Genomic DNA, 23,920 nt, shown 5'->3' on the forward strand with positions numbered 1-23,920 from the left:
ATTCGGGAGATAGTAGGTTCGAACCCCACTGTCGGCAGCCCTGAAAATGGTTTTCCGTGGTTTCCCATTTTCACACCAGGCAAATACTGGGGCTGTACCTCAATTAAGGGCACGGCCGCTTCCTTCCCACTCCTAGCCCTTTTCTATCCCATCGTCGCCTATCTGTGTCGGTGCAACGTAGAACAACTAGCAAAAAAAAAAAAAAAGTACTTTAAAAAGAAATTACACTACAATCCCATAAGACAGAAAGGGTGAATGAAACTTGCAATACTACCTCCCTAGAGGAACCTATCATCTAACTGGACTTGTTTTTGGCCACCAGAGGTCTCCTTAAGAGTTTCTTCAAGATAAGTCACATACACAAGACATGAGACTCTACTTCATTATAGTTATAAGCCTTCCTGAGAATATACTTGGTCATAGACTTTACCAAACCCAATCCTCCAGAAAGTAATACAAAGAACATATCAAAATAAATTCCAAATAATTTCAAGGATACAAAAAACAAACTAGAACGAATGAAATAGAGTATATGTACAAATAATTACAATAAATGGCCAGGTAATTACCACAGATATAATAAACATAGTTATTATATTTCAAGATATACCACAGAACAGCAAGCTGGTGTAATTATTTGTTAAGAAGGAAGCCATATTTTTTCAGTGTTTACTAAGTTAATGCATAATAAGATTCTATTAGAATAAAATTTATTGTAGCCACCTATTCAATACAATTCACCGTTTGCGGTGATTAAATTCTAAGTGATTTGTATACACTACTTAGGTACATGTTTCGCCCTGTTTTTGGGCATCTTCAGCCTATCATCAATCTTAAGGTCAAGACCCAGGTCTTGTCTGAATAAACATTTGGAACTTGTAAGTTAATACAACTTTAAAACTTTTCAGTCCACCAAAACACTAAGTACAGTGAGTTTATCTCATCAGTTGGCCAGCAGGCGTGCCAAGCTTATCTGCCTTCCGATGACTGACCACGCCCCATTATGCAGCACAGTGAGAGCACGAGAATACCCACACTTCACAGTTCATGTTCGTGCTTAGAATGTGTATCAAGTGTTGATCTGTCGCTCCAACCGTTCTTGAGTTGTGAAATGTTACTTCGGGGTATAGTTCTCATAATGCCTCCACATGTGTTCACGGTAGAGGAAAGAGTATTTATGTACATTAATGTGAAGAAATCTAGCAAGGAAGTCATTAGGCAATTTGTAACACAATCTCCAGGTGTACCCCCTCCACATAGGGAGACCATGCAGAAACTCTTAAACATTGAGAGGAAATGGTTCGTTACTCGATAAGAAGCAAAATGTTTAAAAACATGTACTTAATGAGGAAAAAGTAAATGAAATTGCAGAAAAATTAGAAAATACCCCTACAAAATCCGTAAGACGACTTGGACAAGAAACTGGTGTTTGGAAGAGCTCAGTAGGGCGGGCTACAAAAATGTTAAAATTGAAACCATACAAGGTAACTGTAGTACATGAACTGCATCTACGTGATCATTGGATGTTGCAAAACGTTCATGATGAAATCATACACACTTAATATTTTTCTCTGACGAAGCATGGTTCCATTTATATAGGTATGTTTCGACAGATATTGGAGTACAGAAAAAAAAAAACGCATATGCAAAATTCCTCTACATGACGAACGTATCAGAGTATAATCCGCAGTGAATGGATACAGAATTATAGGACTATCTTTTTTCAGGGCACAATTAATGCACAAAGATACAGGGATTATATACTCAAACCATTCTTTTGACAAACTACATTGACTGTCGAAATGGATATTTTCAGCAAGACTCTGCCACCGCACATACAGCTAATGACACATCAAACTTAATTGCGGAAATTTTTGAAGACCGTGTTATTAGTACAGACATGTGGCCATCATGGTCTTTAAGACTTTTATTTAAGGGAGAGATTAAAAAATAAAGTGTATGCAAGAAACCCTCACACTGCGGACGAACTGTAAAAACATATTCGGAGAGAAGCAGCTTCAGTTACAGAATACCAATGTAGTTGGTCTGTTATTGGACATTATAACTTTCCCAGCTAACTCATTCCTGGTTGCCAGCGTTTCACCCCAGTGTGCTAAACTGGGCTCATTAGTTGGTAAATAGCACACCCACCAAGACGCATGGCCAGTGCATACTGTGGAGGCCACTGCGTAGGCTACTTGGAGCCACCGGCAGTGCCAATGCACTATGAGACTGTCTCATTTCTAAAAACTGATGCCAGCCTGGCCATCAGATGACAGATGCGTCTTGATGGGTGTGCTATTTACCAACTGATGAGCCCAATTTAGCACACTGGAGCAAAACGCTGGCAACCAGGAATGCTAGGGGCTTTACGTCACACCGACACAGATAGGTCTTATGGCGACGATGGGATAGGAAAGGGCCAGGAGTTGGAAGGAAGCGGCCATGGCCTTAATTAAGGTACAGCCCCAGCATTTGCCTGGTGTGAAAATGGGAAACCACGGAAAACCATCTTCAGGGCTGCCGATAGTGGGATTCGAACCTACCATCTCCCGGATGCAAGCTCACAGCCGCGCGCCTCTACGCAACCAGGAATGAGTTCACTGGAAAAATGTATAATACCCAATAACGAACCAACTACACGGGTATTATAAATTTACTCATTCGGGACAAATATTTCAGGTTCCCTATCGGAATCGATATCTATGTCATCAGTTACAGAAGACGAACTTATGCGTGTGAATCGGAGTTACCTTAGACAATGCCAGAAATGTGTGGATTCAGGAGAAGAACATTTCCAACATCTCCTGTAAAAGAAATAGCATATGGCTTTTAGTGCCAAGAGTGTCGAAGGGCATATTCAGCTCGCCAGGTGCAGGTCTTTTGATTTGACACCCGTAGGCGAGCTGCTCATCGTGATGAGAATGAAATTATGATGAGGACGACACTTAGATCCAGCCCCATGCCAACAAAATTAACCAATCATGGTTAAAACTTCCGAGCCGGCCGGGAATCAAACCCAGGACCCCTGCGACCAAAGGCTAACCATTTAGCCATGGAGCCAGACAACTCCTGCCATAAGGTACGAACTTATTTTCTCAATTCTTATTTTCTTAACTTTTAATTGTAATCTCATGTCATGAACGGATAAAGTGAGCGAAGTGCTGTCCTTGTTGCTATGCTGCAGAGCAGGGAGTGAAGAGTCAATGGAAGGCAGATAAGCTGGACGCGCTTGCTGGTCAACCGATGAAGGAAACTCACTGTATAACACATACAGAGTGTATCATAATTAATAGTGCAAAATAAAACAGCTGTAAGTACACAATACTAGAAGCAAAAGAGTCTTAGTAAACATGGGTCCGCAAACAAGCGGTTTGCAAAATAATTTAGAATCTGTGATTTACCAGTCACCACTGACTTGACTGTGTGTAAACGTCACCCTAGTTGGGTAAAGGTACCAATACAACATTAAGAAAAGTTATTAGATACTTTGGTAGATGTGCAGTTGATTTTAATTAGCAAGAAAACACTCTTACTTAGTATGTTACAGTTACACATTACAATGACTGTACAGTGTACTTACTCATAGTTAAAGAAAGTGTTCAAAATGTTGGCTTTGTACTGTTTTTTCGATTTTCATTTGACAGCCCCTTATACTTTTGGTAATTTAAATGCACTGGGAAACAGTTTGAATCGGTAGAATAATGCATAGGTTGTGATCAATACACACTACAAAGCTCTTATGAACTGTGTGTTTCTGATGAAGACTTGGTGGGATACAATATTATATGATGCAATGACATGCTATGAATACAATGAAAAACATTGTTGAAGTTTTAATTGATAATTACTAGTATGAAAGTTTATGTTACAATCAATTTAAAATAGTTTGTTAAATGGACTTTGAAAACATGTGAAAGACTAGTAAAATTGTGGGGTTCTTTAGCAGGGAACATCTCTCGTGAGTAACAGTGGACGGCTTAATAGGAGATATTGAATCGCACAACATGAATGTCCAGTAGCTGTGTAATGTTAAGCTTGGATGAGAAGTCTACGAGGAAGAAAAAAAACTTGTCAAGTATAACAAAAGCCTAAAGGATGTTGGAATAAACTGAGAAGATGCAGAAATGGACTACTTACCAGGAACACCTCAACATCAAGAAATATACGAGTAATAGATTTTCTGCCATGAGCACCCAAATGACAATTTTAACCATTCCTTTCCCACCTTATGTCAAGATCTTAGCATACTATGCATCAAAAACAAAGGCATTCTTCTAAATGTGTTTGAAATGTAATTTTGGAAAAACATAACATCTTCTCTGACAAATTATTTGAAGTCATTAACAAAACAAGATATCACTCCTAATGCAAAAAAATATCACACATACTTCTCCCAGCTCTATTCTTGCCCTGCCCACAAAGGTCCCCCACTCCAATTCCCCTCCACTTCGCCTCAACAAGGCTGCCTCTCAACCTTCAAAGTTACACAGCGGTCAGTCGTGTTGTCGAACAAGGGTGGAACAACAAGTCACATCTCTTCCCACGGCGCCAGCGAGTAGCAAGTAGTCCATTTTTCTGCATCGTTTCAATTTATTCCAACATCCTCGAGGCTTTCGTTCTAAAAATTATTTTTTTTTGTTCCTCACAGACTTCTCATACAAGCTTGACGTATAATATCACAGAGTTACTGGGTATTCAACTTGTGCAATTCAAGATCTCCTATTAAGCAGTCCATTGTCACTCATGAGAGATGTTTCCTGCTAAGAAACCCCATAATGTTATTTTACTAGTCTTTCACCTGTTCATAAAAGTCCATTCAACAACAGACTTTGACCATGCAGTTAGGAGCACGTGGCTGTGAGCTTGCATCCGGGAGATAGTGGGTTTAAATCCCACTGTCGGCAGCCCTGAAGATGGTTCTGTGGTTTCCCATTTTCACGCCAGACAAATGCTGGGGGTGTACCTTAATTAAGACCACGACCGCTTCCTTCTAACTCCTAGGCCTTTCCTATCCCATCGTTACCATAAGACCTATCTGTGTTGGTGCGACATAAAGCAAAAAAAAAAAAAAAACAGACTATTTTAAATTGATATTAAACTTCTGTACTAGAAATTATCATTTGAAACTTCAACAAAGATTTTTGTTGTATTCACAACATATCAGTGCATTGTACAATATCGTATCCCACCAACTCTTCATAAAAAACACACAGTTTATAAGAGCTTTATAATGTGAATTGATCACAATCTGTACAATATTCAATCTAGTTAAATTTAAAATGTTTTCCGAGTGCATTTAAATTACCAAAAGTACAGTAACCACACACAGGCGACTGGAGTGGGACATGGATGATGAAGATGACAATGTATGGTATCACATTTTAATAAGACATAGTTACACATATAGTTAACAATGTGTTAAAAACGAGGGATCAAAATTCCCCTCTTTAATATGTAGACTAGTGTTAATTTTAATTTTGTTTATTTATTCCCGCAACTTACGTAGCTGAAGATATCCGTTAAAAGAGGATGAAATGTGTACTACTATTTTAATGTGGTTGTGGATTTAGTGATATAGGCCCCCCTAATATACATCACAAATTGTATTACATTGTATTGAAAAAAAGATAGATAATACATCTCTACAACTAAAAGTTGACATCAATACAGAATCTAATATGGAATACAATTATTATAGTGCTGTGTGCATGGCCTCTCCACCCACCATTTTCAACCTCCGATGTTGGGCAGGGCCAGCGCACGTAACTGTGCAACTTCAACGGGCTGGAACCTCATGGGAGAGCCCATTGGTGAAACGCTGCAAGTGCCGTCATTGGCCGGTGCATCGTTGGATGCCTTGGAAACAACTAGGCCCGCAAGCCAAGATCCTTCTATATCTGAAGGCTTCCACGAGCTTCGAGAGGCTGATGTATCTCGAAGGGACGGCCCCTTTTATACGGCGACGGACAACCAAGGGAGTTCAGTTCAGTTTGTGGACTCAGTGAGCTAGCGAGAAGTTCAGTTCAGTGTGAGCTCAGCTGGTGAGCAAAGAGAGCAAAGAGTGCAGTCAGCCTGTGTATCCCAACCTGTTGTTGGAGTGTTCGCCTGTTGAAGCTGAGGACTCGTTCTGTCACCTGTCGTTGTGTGCGTCTCTTGAACCGGCTGCTGTGGGAGAACTTTGCATGTTTTGGTGCACTGTAGAAGGAGACACTGGGTTCTGATGATGTTTGTTATTTAAAGGGACCTAACAGCTAGGTCATCGGCCCACACTGAGTCCTGACAGGGAGCTGTGAACTGAATTCTACCAGAGTGTGGACAGCGAACATCTTCCTGAACTGCGAACTGTGGACTGTGATTGCGCCAACGGGTGTGACTGCGTGGAACTGTAGTGCTCGTGACCAGAGTCTTTCCGGATTAGTGTAAATAAACATTGAGAACCAAGAGAGAGGGAGAGAGCAAACTGTGTAATTGTGTAACATGTACTATGAGTACAGCCCTGCACGGATGCGGATATCCGCAGATTGATTCACGAATTTAGTGTCTTGGCAGATACAAACTGTATGGTAATGCAGATAATTTTGCTGATAATTTCTAAATAGTGACATTTATTGTTTTTCACTCAGGTATACTCTTGCTTTTGCTTGTGGTTAGGCGACCCTTGACATTGGTATACAAGAATAATAAATAACCTTGAAGACCACAAAGCCATAAATCTGACCTAAGCCTAACTGGCACCTGCCCGCAATTAACGGAAGGAAGGAACAAAGTTCATATGTTGTTTGTTGTCCCAAGAGAAAATCCCTCATGAACCTGTGACTGTAGGGGTTCTGGTGCCAGGTGTCAGGCCTTTTGTATTATGTTAACAGATCTATCTGTTTCAATATATTGGGTGTAATATACTGTAGTAAAATATTTAAATTATCCGTGGATAACCATTTTGCGGATGCGGGTGAAGGAAGTGCAGATCCAGGGGTGAGAGCGTTAATGTTTAAATTAAATACTTGGTTAATCAAATTTTAGAAGTAGAACACTACCAGGTCCTGTACTCATTTATTTAGCCTGCCAACACATTACAATATATAACAAGTAAATGCACTGTAATGATTTTGAATAAGAATGTGGAAATTAATTGAAGAGTACTTAGACAGACATTATTTTTATTGATAAATATTAACAACTTACCAAAACAGCTGGTGTGGCGAGAATGCTGCCTAATTACAGATGTTAGGCGTAAGAGTAGATTTGGACCTCCTTCCATCTACCTATGTTAAAAATTTCAGATCTCTGCATACCATAGATTTGGCTGGAAAATATGCTCTCTCTCTTCCTTTCATTATCATAGTTTAGAAATCAACACAGTGAAACCTTGATACAACAATACAGGGCTAACCAGAGAAAAATATTGTTGCAGAGGGGACTGTTGTTATATCGTGAATTTAGCTGTAAATCAGTCTCATTTCGACAGGTACGGTGCCAGCACATAGCCTCCTCCTGCCCAAGAACACGAATGTGGTCTGCTCAAGGCTTATCGTCTCCATCCAATGGAGGAATGAACAGCAAAAGCATCACACAACCTCATCCATATGAAAAATGAAGTTTGGAATTGAATCCAGGAACTTGGCACGCAATCTAATGGTTAGAAATTTTATACCACTACCTCTCCTAACCCGCTGGCCAACAATCCGATGGTGAACATTCTTTTGAGCAACGGGACTCAAACCGACTAACCGCAGTGTCAGACCATACAAACTTGATGCCTGAATAATCATGGCCACCTGGCAGGTTGTTCGTATTATTATAGTGCTGGGAGGAGAGAATGTCAGGGGGGTCTAAAAAATTAAATGTAGGGCCTAATAGACATTTATCGTTATCAAGAGTATGGTTAAATTGAGATTAATTTTACAGTGAATTAATGGATTTCATGCTGGGACCAGAATGTTTTATCGTTATAGAGTTGACTGTCATTGTATTGTTATTCTATTGTACAGATATCTATTGGGTTCCTGGCAATGTACTGATAAGGGCATGGTTGATCAGAGTCTATTTCTAGACCTCCTTTTCTGTATATCATCAAGAGACTACAATAAGTCAATGAGAGAGAGATTATGTGATGAGTGCCACTTACCAGCCAGCAGTACATTGTTTGAAACAAAAGCAATGTCACTATCACAGCAGTGAGGGGCAAGTGCGGTTAGTATTGTAATGATCACTTTCTCTTCCTCCTACAACTTGACCTTCGGCCGCAAGTAACATCAATACTACATTTAACCACGAATACACTCTAACAAGTCTACCTACCTCCAATTCCAGCATCACCCTCATCCTCAGCATAGGAGTAATCTTCATCCTCCCTCTTTCTCTTTTTCCATTTCTTGGAATCTGAAAATAAATTATGCACAGCCTAAAGTAAAAAAAACTCCAATTTTATAAACAAACTTAACATTATCTCAATAGGTTACGTAAACACACATATTCATCAACCAATGGCTATTTCCCCTATGGGTAGTAGCAGAAGAATGCATCTACAGTATCTGTTGCCTGTTGTAAAAAGGATAACCTCCAGGGGCCTTCAACTAGGGAATGTGAGTTGACGACTATGGAGCCATAGCAGAGGCTGACATTGCTTCTGCTGCTTTTGTCAGACTCCACATATTTTTTTTTATTTTTATTTTTTACCATTTGTTGTACATCACATTAACACAGATAGATCTTATGGTGGTGATGGGATAGGAAAGGGCTAGGAGTAAGAAGGTAGCGACTGTGTGCTTAATTAAGGCAAAGCCCCAGCATTTGCCTGGTGTGAGGAGGGGAAACCAAGGAAGATCCTTTTCAGGGCTGCCAACAGTGAGGTTCGAACCCACATATAGCCACTCACTCAGTGGGCACCCCACTTTCATTTTTCCTAACTGACCTTCATTGGTCAACTCTTGTTCTCTTCCAATCCTGACAGTATTAGATTTGTGAGGCCTAAGGAGTTTCATTTCTATGCTCTTCGTGGCCATTTCCTTTCTTTCACCAATACCCTTATTCTTCAATACCTCTTCCAGTTTTTATCCTCTGCCCACCTGCACGTCCTCTTAACACAATAATCACAATGGATACATCAAAATACTTTTCCTCTGATACTTGAAAACCCTCATTTCCTTATATTCCATATTAGAACTTTAAAAAAATAAATAAGATATGCATCTACATCTGTAGGAAATGCAAGTTAGGAAGCTTGAACTACTAGTACATAACAATGCACCCTAATTACAATAAACAGACAACTCTGTATTATATGACATATTTCCCTCCATCCAAGATTAAAAGCATTTTTTTTAAATCCTATTTGTTTGGGGCATCGACCTAGAAAGATCTCTTGCTCCTACTTGCACCATATGTGAGGAATTTGCGTGTAGTTTGTAAATGGCGGAAGTGTAAAGTGTTGAATGTGAGGAATGTGACTGGGCCGGGAATCGAACTCAGGGCCGCCAGGTGGCAGGCGAACGCATTGCCCCCTACACCGCGGGGCTGGACAGATTAATAGCATAATGGGAATTATGACTAGGGCACTGGTGGGAAGCGAAAGCTGTGTTGGCGAAATTACTATGGGGTTAAATAACTTGAATTGTCATTGGTTACATCTTACCACAACAGCATTAAAAAAATGGTAGCAGTGGATAGTAAAATACTGATTGCAGGCCTACTTAGACTTTTTTGTTTTGGTTTTTTATTGCTAGTGGTTTAATGCCACACAAAGACAGTGAAGGTTTTTGGTGACGCCAGGATGGGTAAGGGCTAGGATTGGGAAGGTAGTGGCTGTGGCCTTAATTACGGTACAGCCTAAACATTTGCCTGGTGTGAAAATAGGAAACCATGGAAAACTATCTTCAAGGCTGCCAATGGTGGGATTCGAACCCACCATCTCCCAAAGGCAAGCTCACAGCTACGCAATCCTAAATGCATGGCCAACTCACTCAGTTGTACTTAGTATTATTATAGGCATAGCACAAGCTTCATTCATTCAACCTTTTTTGTTATGTACACAAATGACATTGCCAGCAATCTGTCAATTAAAAACAAACAACGAAGCTTGATGTTTTATGCGACTGTTCACATCAAGATCATAGCCACAGGACCTCCAGGTTTATGTGGAATCTGAACCACAGAAGTGTGACTTTTCATTTCGAAAATCCCACTTGAATAGGTCAGGATTCGAACTGATAACACCTTGGTGAGAAGCCAGTCACAATGCCCCTAGGTTATCACACCACAATCTGTCAAGCAAATGAGTACTTTCTATGGATATCAAGATAATTGCACAGGGCAGGGTACTGTGAAAAAGAAAAGATAATGAAGATACTGTAAATAGCTGAATATTAAAATGCTATTCTTAAATTGTAACAGTACAGATAATTTTCACTTAATGGAATTTGAGGTGGGAGTATTTGTAGTTATCGGGACTAAATTTTGATCTTAAATTACCCTGGAACATTCACAAACCAGATTTATGTAACAAATTGTCTCGAGTGATATACCTACAATGTAAATTAAACAATAAGTTTGCAGAAATATGATGGCTTCTGCCTATTATGCTTTCTTTCCTTCTGTGGATGAATTTATCCTGTATGGAGTAATAAATAAGTTCCAGGATTGTGAGGGGCTCTGACGGTTGGCGGTGATGGAAGGATGAGAAAGGGCTCGAACTGGAAAGGTAGCAGCCATGGCCTTAATTAAGGTGCAGCCCCAGCATTTACCTGGTGTGAAAATGAGAAACCACGAAAGTGAGAGACTGCAAAAAGACCTTGAAAAAGTTGTGAGATGAACGGCAGACAATGGTATGATGGATAACAGGATGAAAAGTCAAGTTGCCAAGTTTTACAAAGTGGTAATGGGATGACTAGCTCATGGGGATCACTGTAAATACCTACTTGGGGATCACTGTAAACACCTAGGTGTTAATATAAGGAAAGATCTTCCAGTGGTGTAATCACAAAAATGGGATTGTAAATAAGGGTTAGAGATTTCTTCATATGGTTATGAGGATATTTAGGGGTTGTAGTAAAGATGTAAAGGAGAAGGCACATAAATCATAGGTAAGAATGACAGTATGGTTCTAGTGTATGGAACCTTCACTAAGATTACTTGACACAAGAACTAGAAAATATTAAAAGAAAAGTAGTATGAGTTGTTCTGGGCGATTTCCACCAGAAGAGTAGTGTTACAAAAATTTTACAAACTTTGCGTTGGGAAGACTTGAAAGTAAGGAGATGAGTTGCTTGACTAAGCAGAATGTTCAATCATGAATGCTCCGCATGTAGGGCTTTTGCCTGGATGGCAGATTCCGTATCAATTGTTTACGTATCCTTTTATTAAATACCTTCAAAGAACTTTGAAATTTATTGAATGAATATTTCCCTTCATAAATGATTCAAATCCCTTACTATTCGTTCTATAAATTAATATTTGCCCAATTCGGAGATAGTGGGTTCGAACCCCACTGTCAGCAGCCCTGAATATGGTTTTATGTGGTTTCCCATTTTTCACCCCAGGAAAATGCTGGGGCTTAAGTAAGGCCACATAAAATCTATCTGTATCGATGTGATGTAAAACAAATTGTAAAAAAAAAAAATATGTATATTTGCCCCAATTGGTCCCCATGAATTCCAACCTTATTTCCATATTATGATTTTTAAAAGTTCCGCTCAAGGTTATTTGTCTACTAATGTCATTCCATGCAATCTCTTCACTGACAGCTTGAAACAATGACGAATAAGCTTGAGTAGAGTTTTTAAAATAGGAAAAATCATAAAATGAAGATAATGGAATTCCAGAAGACAAACTGGGGCAAATATTTGTTTATAGGAAGAAGAATTAGGGATTGGAATAACTTATCAAGGAAAATGTTTGATAAATTTCCAACTTCTTTGAATTCATATAAGAACAGACCAAACAAAGAACTGATGGGGAATCTGCACCTGGGCAACAGCCCGAAATGCAGATCCAGAGTGACTTTTTTCTTTCTTTCTTTCTTTCATCAGCAAAGAGCAATATCCTACTCTACAGTAGCCTACTTGGTTGGAGCTAAAATTGATCTTAAGTGACAGAGAAAGGCTCCAAGATGCAGAAAAGATCAAAGAAAAAACTTTCATGAGTTTGAATGATGATTCTTCTAGCAACATGCGTTCTTTAAAGCTACTGTTACAAGAAAATTGCAACAAATTTTCAACCCAAAAGTTTATTCTCCTAGATGCAATACAATAAAGTTGAATAATCCATATGAACCCCATATCTGGCTAAAAGCGACAAAAACAGCCACAAGAAAAGTGGATTTTTTTTTTTTGCTATTTGCTTTACGTCGCACCGACACATATGTCTTACGGCGACGATGGGATAGGAAAGGCCTAGGAATGGGAAGGAAGCGGCCGTGGCCTTAATTAAGGTACAGCCCCGGCATTTGCCTGGTGTGAAAATGGGAAACCACGGAAAACCATCTTCAGGGCTGCCGACAGTGGGGCTCGAACCCACTATCTCCCGATTACTGGATACTGGCCACACTTAAGCGACTGCAGCTATCGAGCTCGGTAAAGTGGAAATAAATTACAAATTATGTGTTCCCCTGTGTTTGGAGGATATGCCGGTACGGTTGTTTCAAAAAGACTCTTGGAATGTGGCTAACCTTAAATAAATAAATAAATAAATAACGTGTTTAACTCTAAATTTCATTCAATGTTGTTTCTGTTCTGGACATAATAACACACACTCGGCAGTGCAATTAGAGGGGACATCTATAATGTCCAACTTGATCTTTACCGACAACAACAAACAACTAGACTGGACTTCTTTTCTGTAAGGCTTGCAGTTTTATGAAGTCCCCTTATGCAAACCATATTTTAATTATACATAAAATAAGGCAAAGTAATACCACACATCATGTCTTATTTGATGTAATCCCTCAACTAGATGACTCCAGAATGAAGTGTATTAGAATTGTATTAGCAAAGACTGACAAGATTAATAATAATGTTATTGTTTTTACATCATACTAACTACTTTTGACAGTTTACAGACACACCAAGGTGCCAGAATTTTCTCCCGCAGGAGTTCTTTTATGTGCCAGTAAATCTACAAACACGAGGCTGACATATTTGAACACCTTCAAATACCACCGGACTGAGCTAGGATCAGACCGCCAAGTTGGGGTCAGAAGGCCAGCCCCTTAACTGTCTGAGCCACTCAGCCCAGCTACTGAGATGATTTTATTTCTTATATGTACATAACATCCACCTCTGTGGTGTGGTGGTCAGTGTGATTAGCTGCCACCCCCACGAAGGTTCTGGTTCGATTCCCAGCTCTGCTATGAAATTTGTGGTATGAGGTTGGAAGGGGGTCCACTCAACCTCGGGAGGTCAACTGAGTTGAGGAGGGTTACTCCCACCTCAGACATCCTCGAAGTGGTTTTCCATAGTTCCCACTTATCCTGCAGGCAAATGCCAGGATGGTACCTAATTTATGGCAACGGCCGCTTCCTTGTCTATCCCTTCCAATCTTCCCATCCCCCCACAAGACCCCTGTTCAGCGTAGCATGTGAGGTACTGGTCCTCTTTCCCAGTTGTATCCTCCGACCCAAAGTCTCACGCTCCTGGACACTGACCTTGTGGAGGTAGAGATGGGATCTTCACTGAGTCCGAGGGAAAAATGGACCCTGGAGGGTACACGGATTAAGAAAGAGAGAAAAATATCTATATGACAGTTCACAGACTTGAATTTTTAAGTGTTTATTTTAAATGTAGGGCCTATGTATTTTATGTACTAATCATATCACTTGGTTATATCGGTAATGGCTGAAACTAGTCCCATGATGTTTTATGTTAATTAACAATGTGTTTTGAAGAGGTGGATCTTTCCTCAAATGTAACTCCATATTAGAAAAAAAAATACGTTCAGCCATGAGGGAATGTGAACGCCAGCATTTTCCGAACATTTAGGCACACTCGGTTTTATTGTATTTCTCCCTGAAAATGAAACAAATCTATTATTTAAAACGCGTCACAACAATGTAATGATGATAAACGGGGTTAAAAGTCAGGTTGTGAGTTTCACAAATAGGAAAACTCCTCAGTTTCAATTACTGTGTTGATGGGGTGAAAGTTCCTTTTGGGGATCATTGTAAGTATCTAGGTGTTAATATAAGAAAAGACCTTAATTGTGGTAATAGCTGCCTCTGTGGATCAGTGGTAGAGTGTCGGCCTCCGGATCCCAAGATAGCGGGTTCAAACCCGGCAGAGGTAGTCTGATTTTTGAAGAGCAGAAAAAGTCCATTCGACACTCCATGTCGTACGATGTCGGCATGTAAAAGATCTCTGGTGACACATTTGGTGTTTACCCAACAAAATTCATTAAATCTCAGCCATAGATGCCCAAGAGAGTTTCAGTTTACTCAGTCTGCCATCTAGTGGGCCTAGAGAAAATGGAGCGTCGAAACTGACGAGCAGACAGCCAGATGGCGTCAAATTGAAATGTCTGGACACGGTAGCTGAGGCCAAACGATTATTATTATTATTATTATTAATTGGGGTAATCACATAAATATGATTGTTAATAAAGGGTACAGATCTCAGCACATGGTTATTGAGGGTATTTAGGGGTTGTAGTAAGGATGTAAAGGAGAGGGCATTTAAGTCTCCGGTAAGACCCCAACTAGAGTATGGTTCCAGTGTATGGGACCCTCACCACGATTACTTGATTCAAGAACTGGAAAAAATCCAAAGAAAAGCAGCTTGATTTGTTCTGGGTGATTCCAACAAAAGAGTAGCGTTACAAAAATGTTGCAAAGTTTGGGCTGGGAAGACTTGGGAGAAAGGAGACGAGCTACTCGATTAAGTGGTATGTTCTGAGCTGTCGGTGGAGAGATGGCATGGGAGGACATCAGTAGACGAATAAGTTTGAGTGGTGTCTTTAAAAGTAAGAAAGATCACAATATGAAGATAAAGTTAGAATTCAAGAGGACAAATTGGGGCAAATATTTGTTTATAGGAAGGGGAGTTAGGGATTGGAATAACTTACCAAGGGAAATGTTCAATAATTTTCCAATTTCTTTGCGATCATTTAAGAAAAGGCTAAGAAAACAACACTTAGGGATTCTGCCACCTGGGCGACTGCCCTAAATGCAGATCAGTAGTGACTGATAGTAACTGATAAGATTATATAAATAATTGTGCATTGTATAGTTCCGACCAAACACTGGTAATTAAACAATGTATTTGTGGAATGCAGTCCAATGAATATTTTGTATGGTAGGATATTTATTTCATAGACTGTAAATGATAATGTCCTCTGACATACGACAGATAAATAAATAGGCCTAAATAAATGAATGTAGGCCCTACTATGTATCTACATTTCATTTAACGACAATAAATCATTCTTATTCTAATTCGCAACATACGTCCAGCAATGACATCAAAATGCATCTCTTTTTTTATCTCTCTCCAAGAAATTAAAATCCCAAATTCAACCAAAATACAAAATTATGGATGTTATTTGGAGGAAAACTAAATGAAATACCCACCATCCTTTTTATTCTTTTTCGGTCCACCCATTCAATAACACGGGTAATGTAGGGGTGTAATCTTACACTAATTTAGCAATAACACGAATGAACATAAATTGCTTTCAATGAACAACTATCTTCGACAACCAATTCGCCACTCAATAACACAGCTTTTAACACTGAGCTGAGCATGAAGCGAATCTCGACCAGCTGATTAGTAATCAAAGAGACCACGGCCAAAAAGATAGCAAAGAGCGTTCAAACGGAAGATATTCCACTCAATAACCTCCCGTCAAACTGAAATAAGGAGCGCGTATCGAGAAAGAAGTATTATAATCATATGGTCCATGTTTTAAAATAGCGTATCTCCAAAATATTACTGTGATTGGCTTCCATGCAGCTATGTATGCAGTCGATACATTCACAATGGATCACGACGTTTAACGACATATATTTCTCCGATAATACGCTGCGTAACAGTTGAAGTACGAATTTTAAATGGCGTAAGCTGTTCTGCATGGCTCTGCACAGTTCACAGTGTCTGTTACTCAATGTGAAATATCTGTGCTTTGTTGACAATTATTTGAGTGGTCTATTTGCAAAGCCAGGGACTGTGTGTGCAGTATGTGTTTGATAAGCGATTTGTGAAAAGTCATAAAAAATGTATAAAACGAAAAAGAAATACGGTTGAGGCCTGATTGATTTTTTTTATAAACAATACTGTATGCATAAACAAAACTCAGAAATTTGCCAACTATGGGATAATTTATCGTGACATACGATCATTTTACCTTTTGCGATATACGATACTTTCGTACTGCAGTTTTTCGAGATTCTTTTAACTGAAATATCCCAGTTATTGTAGTTACACTAGTGTTCTAACTAGAAAAGTGAGAAGGTCGGACGTGTAAGTAAGAACGGTGTAGAATGCATTGCCAGTATATTAGTTGTCAGCAGACTATCGTACTACAAGTACTGCCCTAACAAAACAAGATCCATCGGCCCCAATGGGACATTAGCCAGTGAATACTGCACTTGGTCGGATCGTAACGGGCCACTAGGTCTAAATAATACGTGGCTTGGTGATGGCATTTAGAAAAGACTTGTTAACTGATTTGGATTTTAAAGACTGGCCAGAACCTTTTAAAGGTAACATGTATAAAGAACGGTGTAAAGTTTGTAGAAGCGAATTTGTTGAACGTATGATAATTCTTGACAAAATACGATGACTTCAGACAGAGTCCAATAATTCCATTTTATTAGATTGGCAACGCTGCTGCAATATCTAATGAGTAGAAAACAAGTTAACCCAGATTCATTTCGAAGAACATACAGTTACCCCCATAAATATTCGGTCACTCTGATTTTTATACACTTTTATTGGATAATTATTCTTACACTATAATGATAATATATAATACAACGAAACATGTAGGAAAATATAATACAACGTTATAGACACATTGTGATGTAAGTCAAACTCTTCTGGCAGTCATTAGTACGCCATCTGTCGTACATTTAAATATAAGCAATAATTCCAGTGCCGCCTCAAAAATGTTCGGCCACTGTACAAAAAAGCAACATAAACTCGCATAATTCACAACCCTGTTACACATTCAGTGCCTTGTAGGTCCACCTTCATGTTTTATGACCTCTTCCAGTCGATTCGGCATACTGGCGATAACTTTCTTGATATAATCAGGGCTTAATGCAGCCCATTCTTGTAGCAGTCTCCTCTTCAAGTCTGTGAGGGAACTTGTCGGCCGGAATTGCAGAGCTGCCTTCATTTGACTGCACACATTCTCGATGGGGTTCAGGTCGGGTGATTGTGGTGGAGTCTCCAAAACCTTCGGGGAGTTGTACAGCAGCCACTCCCTGACAAGTTACGACTTGTGCTTGGGGTCGTTATCTTGGTAGAATTTGAAAGTATGCTGTATACCAAGTTGTTCCGCAGATTATCGCAAATTGTTTTTGAGGATAGCCAAATAGCCCTCTTTTGTCAACATATATTCAGTGAAACTCAGTGCACCAACCTTGTTCGATGCAACACATCCCCACACCATTGCACTTCCTTCACCATGTTTTACCGTTGCCTGTAAATTGCTTGTTTCCAGTACCTCGTGACGTTTCCGCCACACCAATTGCTTTCCATTGGACCCAAACACGTTGAACTTTGACTCATCAAGAAATAACACATCCTCCCACCAAGAATTGTATTTGGTTACGTAGGTTTTGCGTACTCTAACCGCTTCTTTTCATATACCGCGCTAATGAATGGTTTCCTCCTAGCTCTTCTCCCAAGTAACTCATTCCTTCGCAGTGCTCTTCGGACGGTTGCAGTACTCACTTTCTTTCTACACTCCTCTAAGACAGCTGCTACCACTTTCTGAGCACTAATTTTTGGATTTCTTTTCCCATTCCGAAGCACAAACCGCTCCTGTCGTTCTGTCAGCCTTCTTGGTCTGCCTGTGTGAGGAACCGAATCAATTCTTTCTTCATTTTTGAATCGTCTGATTATATCTCCAACTATTATTCTGCTATGTTAAACATCTGCGATATCTTTCTATGCGATTTACCTCGAGCATGATGGAATATCACGAGCTGGCGTTCTTCAAACGTGGTATTGTGTTGTCTTTTGCATCCTATTTGATACCTGTCCGCAACACTACAGCGAATGACTTCGGCACGATGGGTCTTGCGGCACAGCATTTCTGAACAGAAAATTTTGCAACGCTATCTGCCCTGTCTCTGTCAATGAACATAACGGCAATCCTGGCCTTTCCGGGTGACCGAATATTTCTGAGGCGTGTCATTTCACCCATGTGAGCAAAATCCTTTCTTTTACAGCATAATGTAAATCAATGCTCCCTGATTCCTCTTCGGCATAAGCAACCACATGTAGTTCTATTACTTAGACACACTTGGTTTCACTTCTTGCTCATGGTTGCGTTATCGTCATCATTTTTTCGCGGATTTTATCAGTGGCCGAATATTTATGGGAGTGACTGTACATGCCCAGGAACGATCTGACAAACCGCTCTAGTAATTGTCTCATGGTTCAAAATTAAACTGTAAATTCCATGACATCACACACACAAACAAAATACCACTTACAACACTTCTCTATAGGTAGGCCTACGGTACCGGTACCTAATAACTTGGGAAACATAATTTATTTGAAAAATGCCTTACAAGGGGCATTTGAGTACCATGAAAACAATATAAACGGAAATTTGTTATTCCTTGTACATGCGGGAAACAAAAGGCATGGTTCCGTTAATATGACGATATAATGCAAAACAGCAACAAAGCAAAAACCACCAGCAATTTGTAGTCCCTGATCCATTGCTGAAGTCAATGGATTTGGCTCAAAATTGATACCGGTAGTTTAATTCAACAAATAAGGCTAACATTCTTATTCACTATTGTTTAGAGCTGAACACAGCAAATAGCTGTTTACTGTTTAGCACATTTCAGACGAATGGGTTTTCTGCAAGAGTGGCAGATGTATGCAGTTTTCCTTTTCTTGCTTGGAGCGATCGTGTAGCAAGTTTTCCTCTTATGTAGTTTTTCCTCAGTTGGAAGCAGAGCTTCCTTCACACATAGAAGGCTTCCGGTGCAGGACCTGAGTTCATGGGTGAGATGAATGTTTGAAGCTATCTTTGCCATCTGCGGAAATACCCGTTCTTTCACCAGCATGTTCAAGCATTCAAGTCTGGAGACAAATGTATTAATCGTGTATGACTCAAAATATAAATGCACACACTGAACTGATGTCAAAAATACTAAAGAAAACTTCCATGAGCCACCGACGCTTGTGACGTCCAGTACAATACTCAGTACATTTTTCATCCAAAGAATCAACGCCGATATCGTGTTAGAGTCATAGAGTCATTCTAGACTTACAAGGACATAAACTGGAGATGTGTCAAAGAGAAGAGCTTTGAATAATAGGCCTACTTCCTCTGAGATGAGATGAGATTTTTGTTTTACATACCGGTATATATTTGAATTAATGTACAAAAAATAGTTTACTGATACTGAAAGACATAATAATAAATAATTATCTGGTTAATACTAATTCAGTTAAACCCTTAATGCAACATTTGGTGACCCCGACGTGATTCGGAACTTTTACGCGACGCTAAATTTCAAATACAGAGACGTGTGTGTTGAAAATAAATTCTTCAAAATGGAAATGTTAGTTAACCATCGTAAACGCATTCGGATGTCCGACTCGTTGGCTGAACGGTCAGCGTCCTGGCCCTCAGTTCAGAGGGTCCCGGGTTCGATTCCCGGCCGGATCGGGGATTTTAACCTTAATTGATTAATTCCAATGGCACGGGGGCTGGGTGTATGTGTTGTCTTCATTATCATTTCATCCTCATCACGACGCGCAGGTCGCCTACGGGAGTCAAATAGAAAGACCTACCCCTGGCGAGCCGAACCCGTCCTGGGATATCCAGGCACTTCACGATATTTCAACGCATTCGGATGTCGTTTTCTAAGATGTACAGATATCTGCTGCAGAGTTTGACCATGAACAAAGTGAAAATGTTTGTTAGCATACTTTCACCGCTTAACGAAAACATGTGAAGTCTAATAACTTTAAAAGTCTGTATCGTTTTTCAAAAGTGAATGTTGACTGCTTAAATCAATACTTATTTGGACCAGAAAAACTGGAAACAAGAGCAGGCGCTATTAATAATATAGTCAAATTAAAGGCATTTTTAAGATTGAGAGGTGACCCTGGATTTCAGTGTGGCATAGGAGAAGATCAAACAACTGTGTCAAAAAAACTTGGCTAAACCTACAATGTAGATAAAATTTTCTGAAATAGATATGGAATTTGATGTTGCAAAACAAGAGTGGCAGGAAAAGTACTATTTTCCAGCAGCAATGGGTGCTCTTGACTGCATTCATGTTAGAATTAATAAGCCTCCAAATAATGGTGATCAATACATAAACACGAACGCGTATGCAAGTATCATTGTGCAGGCAACATGCAATGCCAAGAAGTTTCCACCTGTGTCGATGCATCATGGCCTGGATCTGGGCATGGTTCAAGAGTCTGAAGAAATTCAGCTGTCCAGACAAGATTAAGTCTAAATAGGGTAAATGCATTGCTGTTAGCGGATAGTGGTTATGGTATTGCACCATATCGCTTAGAAGAGGAGACGCTGAAACTGAAAGCAGAAGTGGAAGCCAACACTCTAAATCGAAGGAAGAAATGCCTGTTTATATATGGTGTGCCTGAGGAGAAGAGTGAGGACAAAGTGCTTACAATTTATAAAGTAGTGGACCTAATTCAGGGGAAAATGAAAATTAATTTTAGTGAAGTAGATATAGACGATGTGCAGAGAGTGGGAAGAATTAGAGGCAACAGGCCTATCAAAGTACAACTGTTTTCTGCGTTGATGGAGGATATTGTGGTTGGAAATGCGGGTAAAATGCAGAGGGTAAAAATATGGATCAAGAAGGACGTAGGAGCTGAAGCGATCAGGAATGAAAAAATTCTGAAAAAACATATGATACGTGCTAGACTACAAGGGTTGAGAGCAATTATCAGAGGACAAGATCTAGTGGTTCAAGCAGCAGCTGGAGCAGAGTCTGTGAATAGATTGATAGACCTAGAAACGAAGATAAAACAAGATGAAGAAAAAGAGAGAAGTGTAGTGAATAGTGGTGATGATAGGCAAGTGAAAGATAGTGATATAGGAGATAACAAGGACAATAGGAAGCGGAATGAAGGTGGACAGAGAGTGGAGCTTAGTGAAAGCGTAAGCGCTAATAGTGAAAAAGAAAGAGTGGCAGACGAAGGGGTGAGATTAGGAAGGCTTAGGGATGCAGCGACGGGCACAGGAAGTGAAGAAGAAAGTCAGAAAAGAGAATGAAATGAAGTTATGAAGGTGCAGAGAGAAAAGGGTAATGCAGAGGTACCCAGGAAAAGGATAGAAGAGTGTTTGAGCAGAGGAAGCAGGGGCGGCTTTAGAAGGGATAGGAGCTTAAGTGAACTATGGGGAATAAAACGAAAGGATGAGGGTATGGTAACAAGAAGTGAAATCACTAATAATGTTAGTAAGTAGTTGTAGTAAATATGTTGCGGAGGAGAGAGTACAGTGGATATGATGGCAAGTGATTAAATGTGTTCGGAGTATATGGAGTTGGAGGTAGGTGTCTGTATAGTGAATTTGATGGTGATGGTGGTATGTGTTGGTATAATAGGTATAGTGAAATAATGGAGTAAGTGGTATATAGTAAGATAATTTAGAGTTGATTGGGAATGTAAAGTGTAAATGAATGATTGCGGAGTTGGATGGAGTTTTCGGTTGGTAATGAAGTGTGTTTATTTATTGCTGAAATGTGGAGATGGAGAAGTGGTGGTATATGTAATGGCAGAATTTAAGTGTTGAGAGGGATGAGAACTGAGAAGTGGTGTTCGTTTGAATAATTGTCTTGAGGTGTGTTATGAGGTGGAGTTGAAGTTGTAATTGGTGTGTCTGTATGGTGAACCGGATGGTAAACGTAAGTCTGGACTCAGCAACCCCGAGTGGGTCAAATAAAAAAGGTAAGAGGAATGGAATGTGTAAGGGTTTGCGTGTCTAATCAAGAGGGGCATGAAGGTCTTTGACATTCTTAATACTGCTTATTTATTGTAACTTTATTATGTCTTTAAATTATATTTCATTTTAACTGCACATTCTGGAAAGACAATAGAAATATTCAGGAGAGACGTTGGACGTGGCATGAAAGAGCCGAGGATGACTGCCGTGGTGACTCTCACTTTGGGGGTTACGTTTCCGGAGTATCCGAGGAGTTTCATGGCATGTCCAAAGAGTACATTTGATTATTATTATTATTATTATTATTATTATTATTATTATTATTATTATTATTATTATTATTATTATTATTTTGTTTGTTCATTTTTGTCTACTGCGTGTATTATTTTTCTTTTCTTTTTCTGTACAGTATGAGTGAAAGAGTGAATTTTGGCATAGGCTGGACAATGTTATTTTTCTCATTTAACGGATCAAATGGGTAATTGTTACTGTAGATCTAGAGAAAAATAATAAAGAATTGCACCATAGCTTATGATACCGTTTAAAATCCACAAACACCTCAATAAACTGCTTATAATAGGTGCATTACCAAAGAACGAGTTGTGATAGAACGATATTTTGGGCAACTAAAACAATGTTTCCCAATTCGTCAGCACAAAGTACACCTGTCTTTAAATAAAATCCCAAAACTTGTCATTTGTTGCTGTGTGTTGCACAATATTGGTAGGTACTGTACTTACAAGATGGGGACCCTCAACTACCACTGTTAGGTGGCAATGTGAGATTAGAAGATGGAAAGAGGATGACGTGGCAGCTGCAGTAAATATCAGGTGGAATGGTGTAGCTAGGCGAAATGCATTGGCAGAAATAATACATCAAGATATTTGAGTTGCAGCAAGTACCAGTGTCACTCTATTCATTGTTCAATAAAAAATAAAAAATGTATGGAAAACAATTTATTTTTAAAATATTTATACTTGGCTATCATTCTTACATCTCTCATTTTAACTTTATTCCGTGAGTTCCAACACTCTTATCCGCTTTAACAGCACCAACGCTGCAGTTCTGTATTGTTTAGAGTTCTAGTTTCGTCATTTTCATAATCGTCCAAAACACTTATTTTTCGTTTAGGGGTGGCTACAGTTGGAGAGTTCACGATTTCTATGGACTCCCTACTTCTCCTCACTCTTCAAATATTACAAATTTCACTACAGGTGGCGGAATGTGTTGTGGCTAAACTTCAGGAAGCCCTACTCCAACCGCACTTGCTCCTACGAAAAAACGATAATACGTTTTAATTCCTAATACAGTTTTCTACGGATAATTGAATTAAACGGAGCTAAAATTTCAGGCCCAGGATTCAAATCCGGGTACTCGGAACCAAAGGCCTAGATGCAATTTGGTTCTTATAAAGCAATAAATAGAAATATCTTAACCTTAAAGTTTGTAGTGTTGGCACACAAAATACTGTACGTTTTACAACCTCTATAAACAAGACCAACTACAATATATCAGACCCTAATGCAGCTATCGATATTAGCTAAAATGGCACCCCGATCGGTTTGTTCAAATGTTAACATGAGCATGTGCGAAGCTTCTGTTTAGTTCTTTCTATTGGCTTGGTTTGATTAGGAAACGTTTGTGCAGTGATGTTTTTATTGAAAATTGGTTTTAAAACTATTTTGATATATTAGGACGTGTCGATCGTATTGCATGCCTGGATATAATTCATATTACAGCAGATTCACTTACATTCAGATCTAGTTAATGCATCGTGACGATTTCGTATTTACAAGCAATTCGTTAGGGTGCATTAAAA

The 23,920-nt window shown here is 39.4% G+C and overlaps 1 protein-coding gene across 1 annotated transcript in view; it reads right to left on the bottom strand.

The window, feature by feature from the left end:
- The window catches only part of hay (ATP-dependent DNA helicase hay), a 186,450-nt gene extending 170,680 nt beyond the window's left edge, over positions 1-15,770 (bottom strand). The window contains exons 1-2 of the mRNA XM_067142877.2: positions 15,557-15,770; positions 8,302-8,382 (exon numbers count right to left, since the gene is read on the bottom strand). Of these exons, the coding sequence (XP_066998978.2) occupies positions 8,302-8,382; positions 15,557-15,587 (112 nt within the window). The 5' untranslated portion in view covers positions 15,588-15,770. The remainder of the gene's footprint in view (positions 1-8,301; positions 8,383-15,556) is intronic.
- Between the last annotated feature and the right edge of the window lie 8,150 nt (positions 15,771-23,920).

Source organism: Anabrus simplex, chromosome 3, assembly GCF_040414725.1.
Source record: "Anabrus simplex isolate iqAnaSimp1 chromosome 3, ASM4041472v1, whole genome shotgun sequence".
Classification (NCBI taxonomy): Eukaryota; Metazoa; Arthropoda; class Insecta; order Orthoptera; family Tettigoniidae; genus Anabrus; species Anabrus simplex.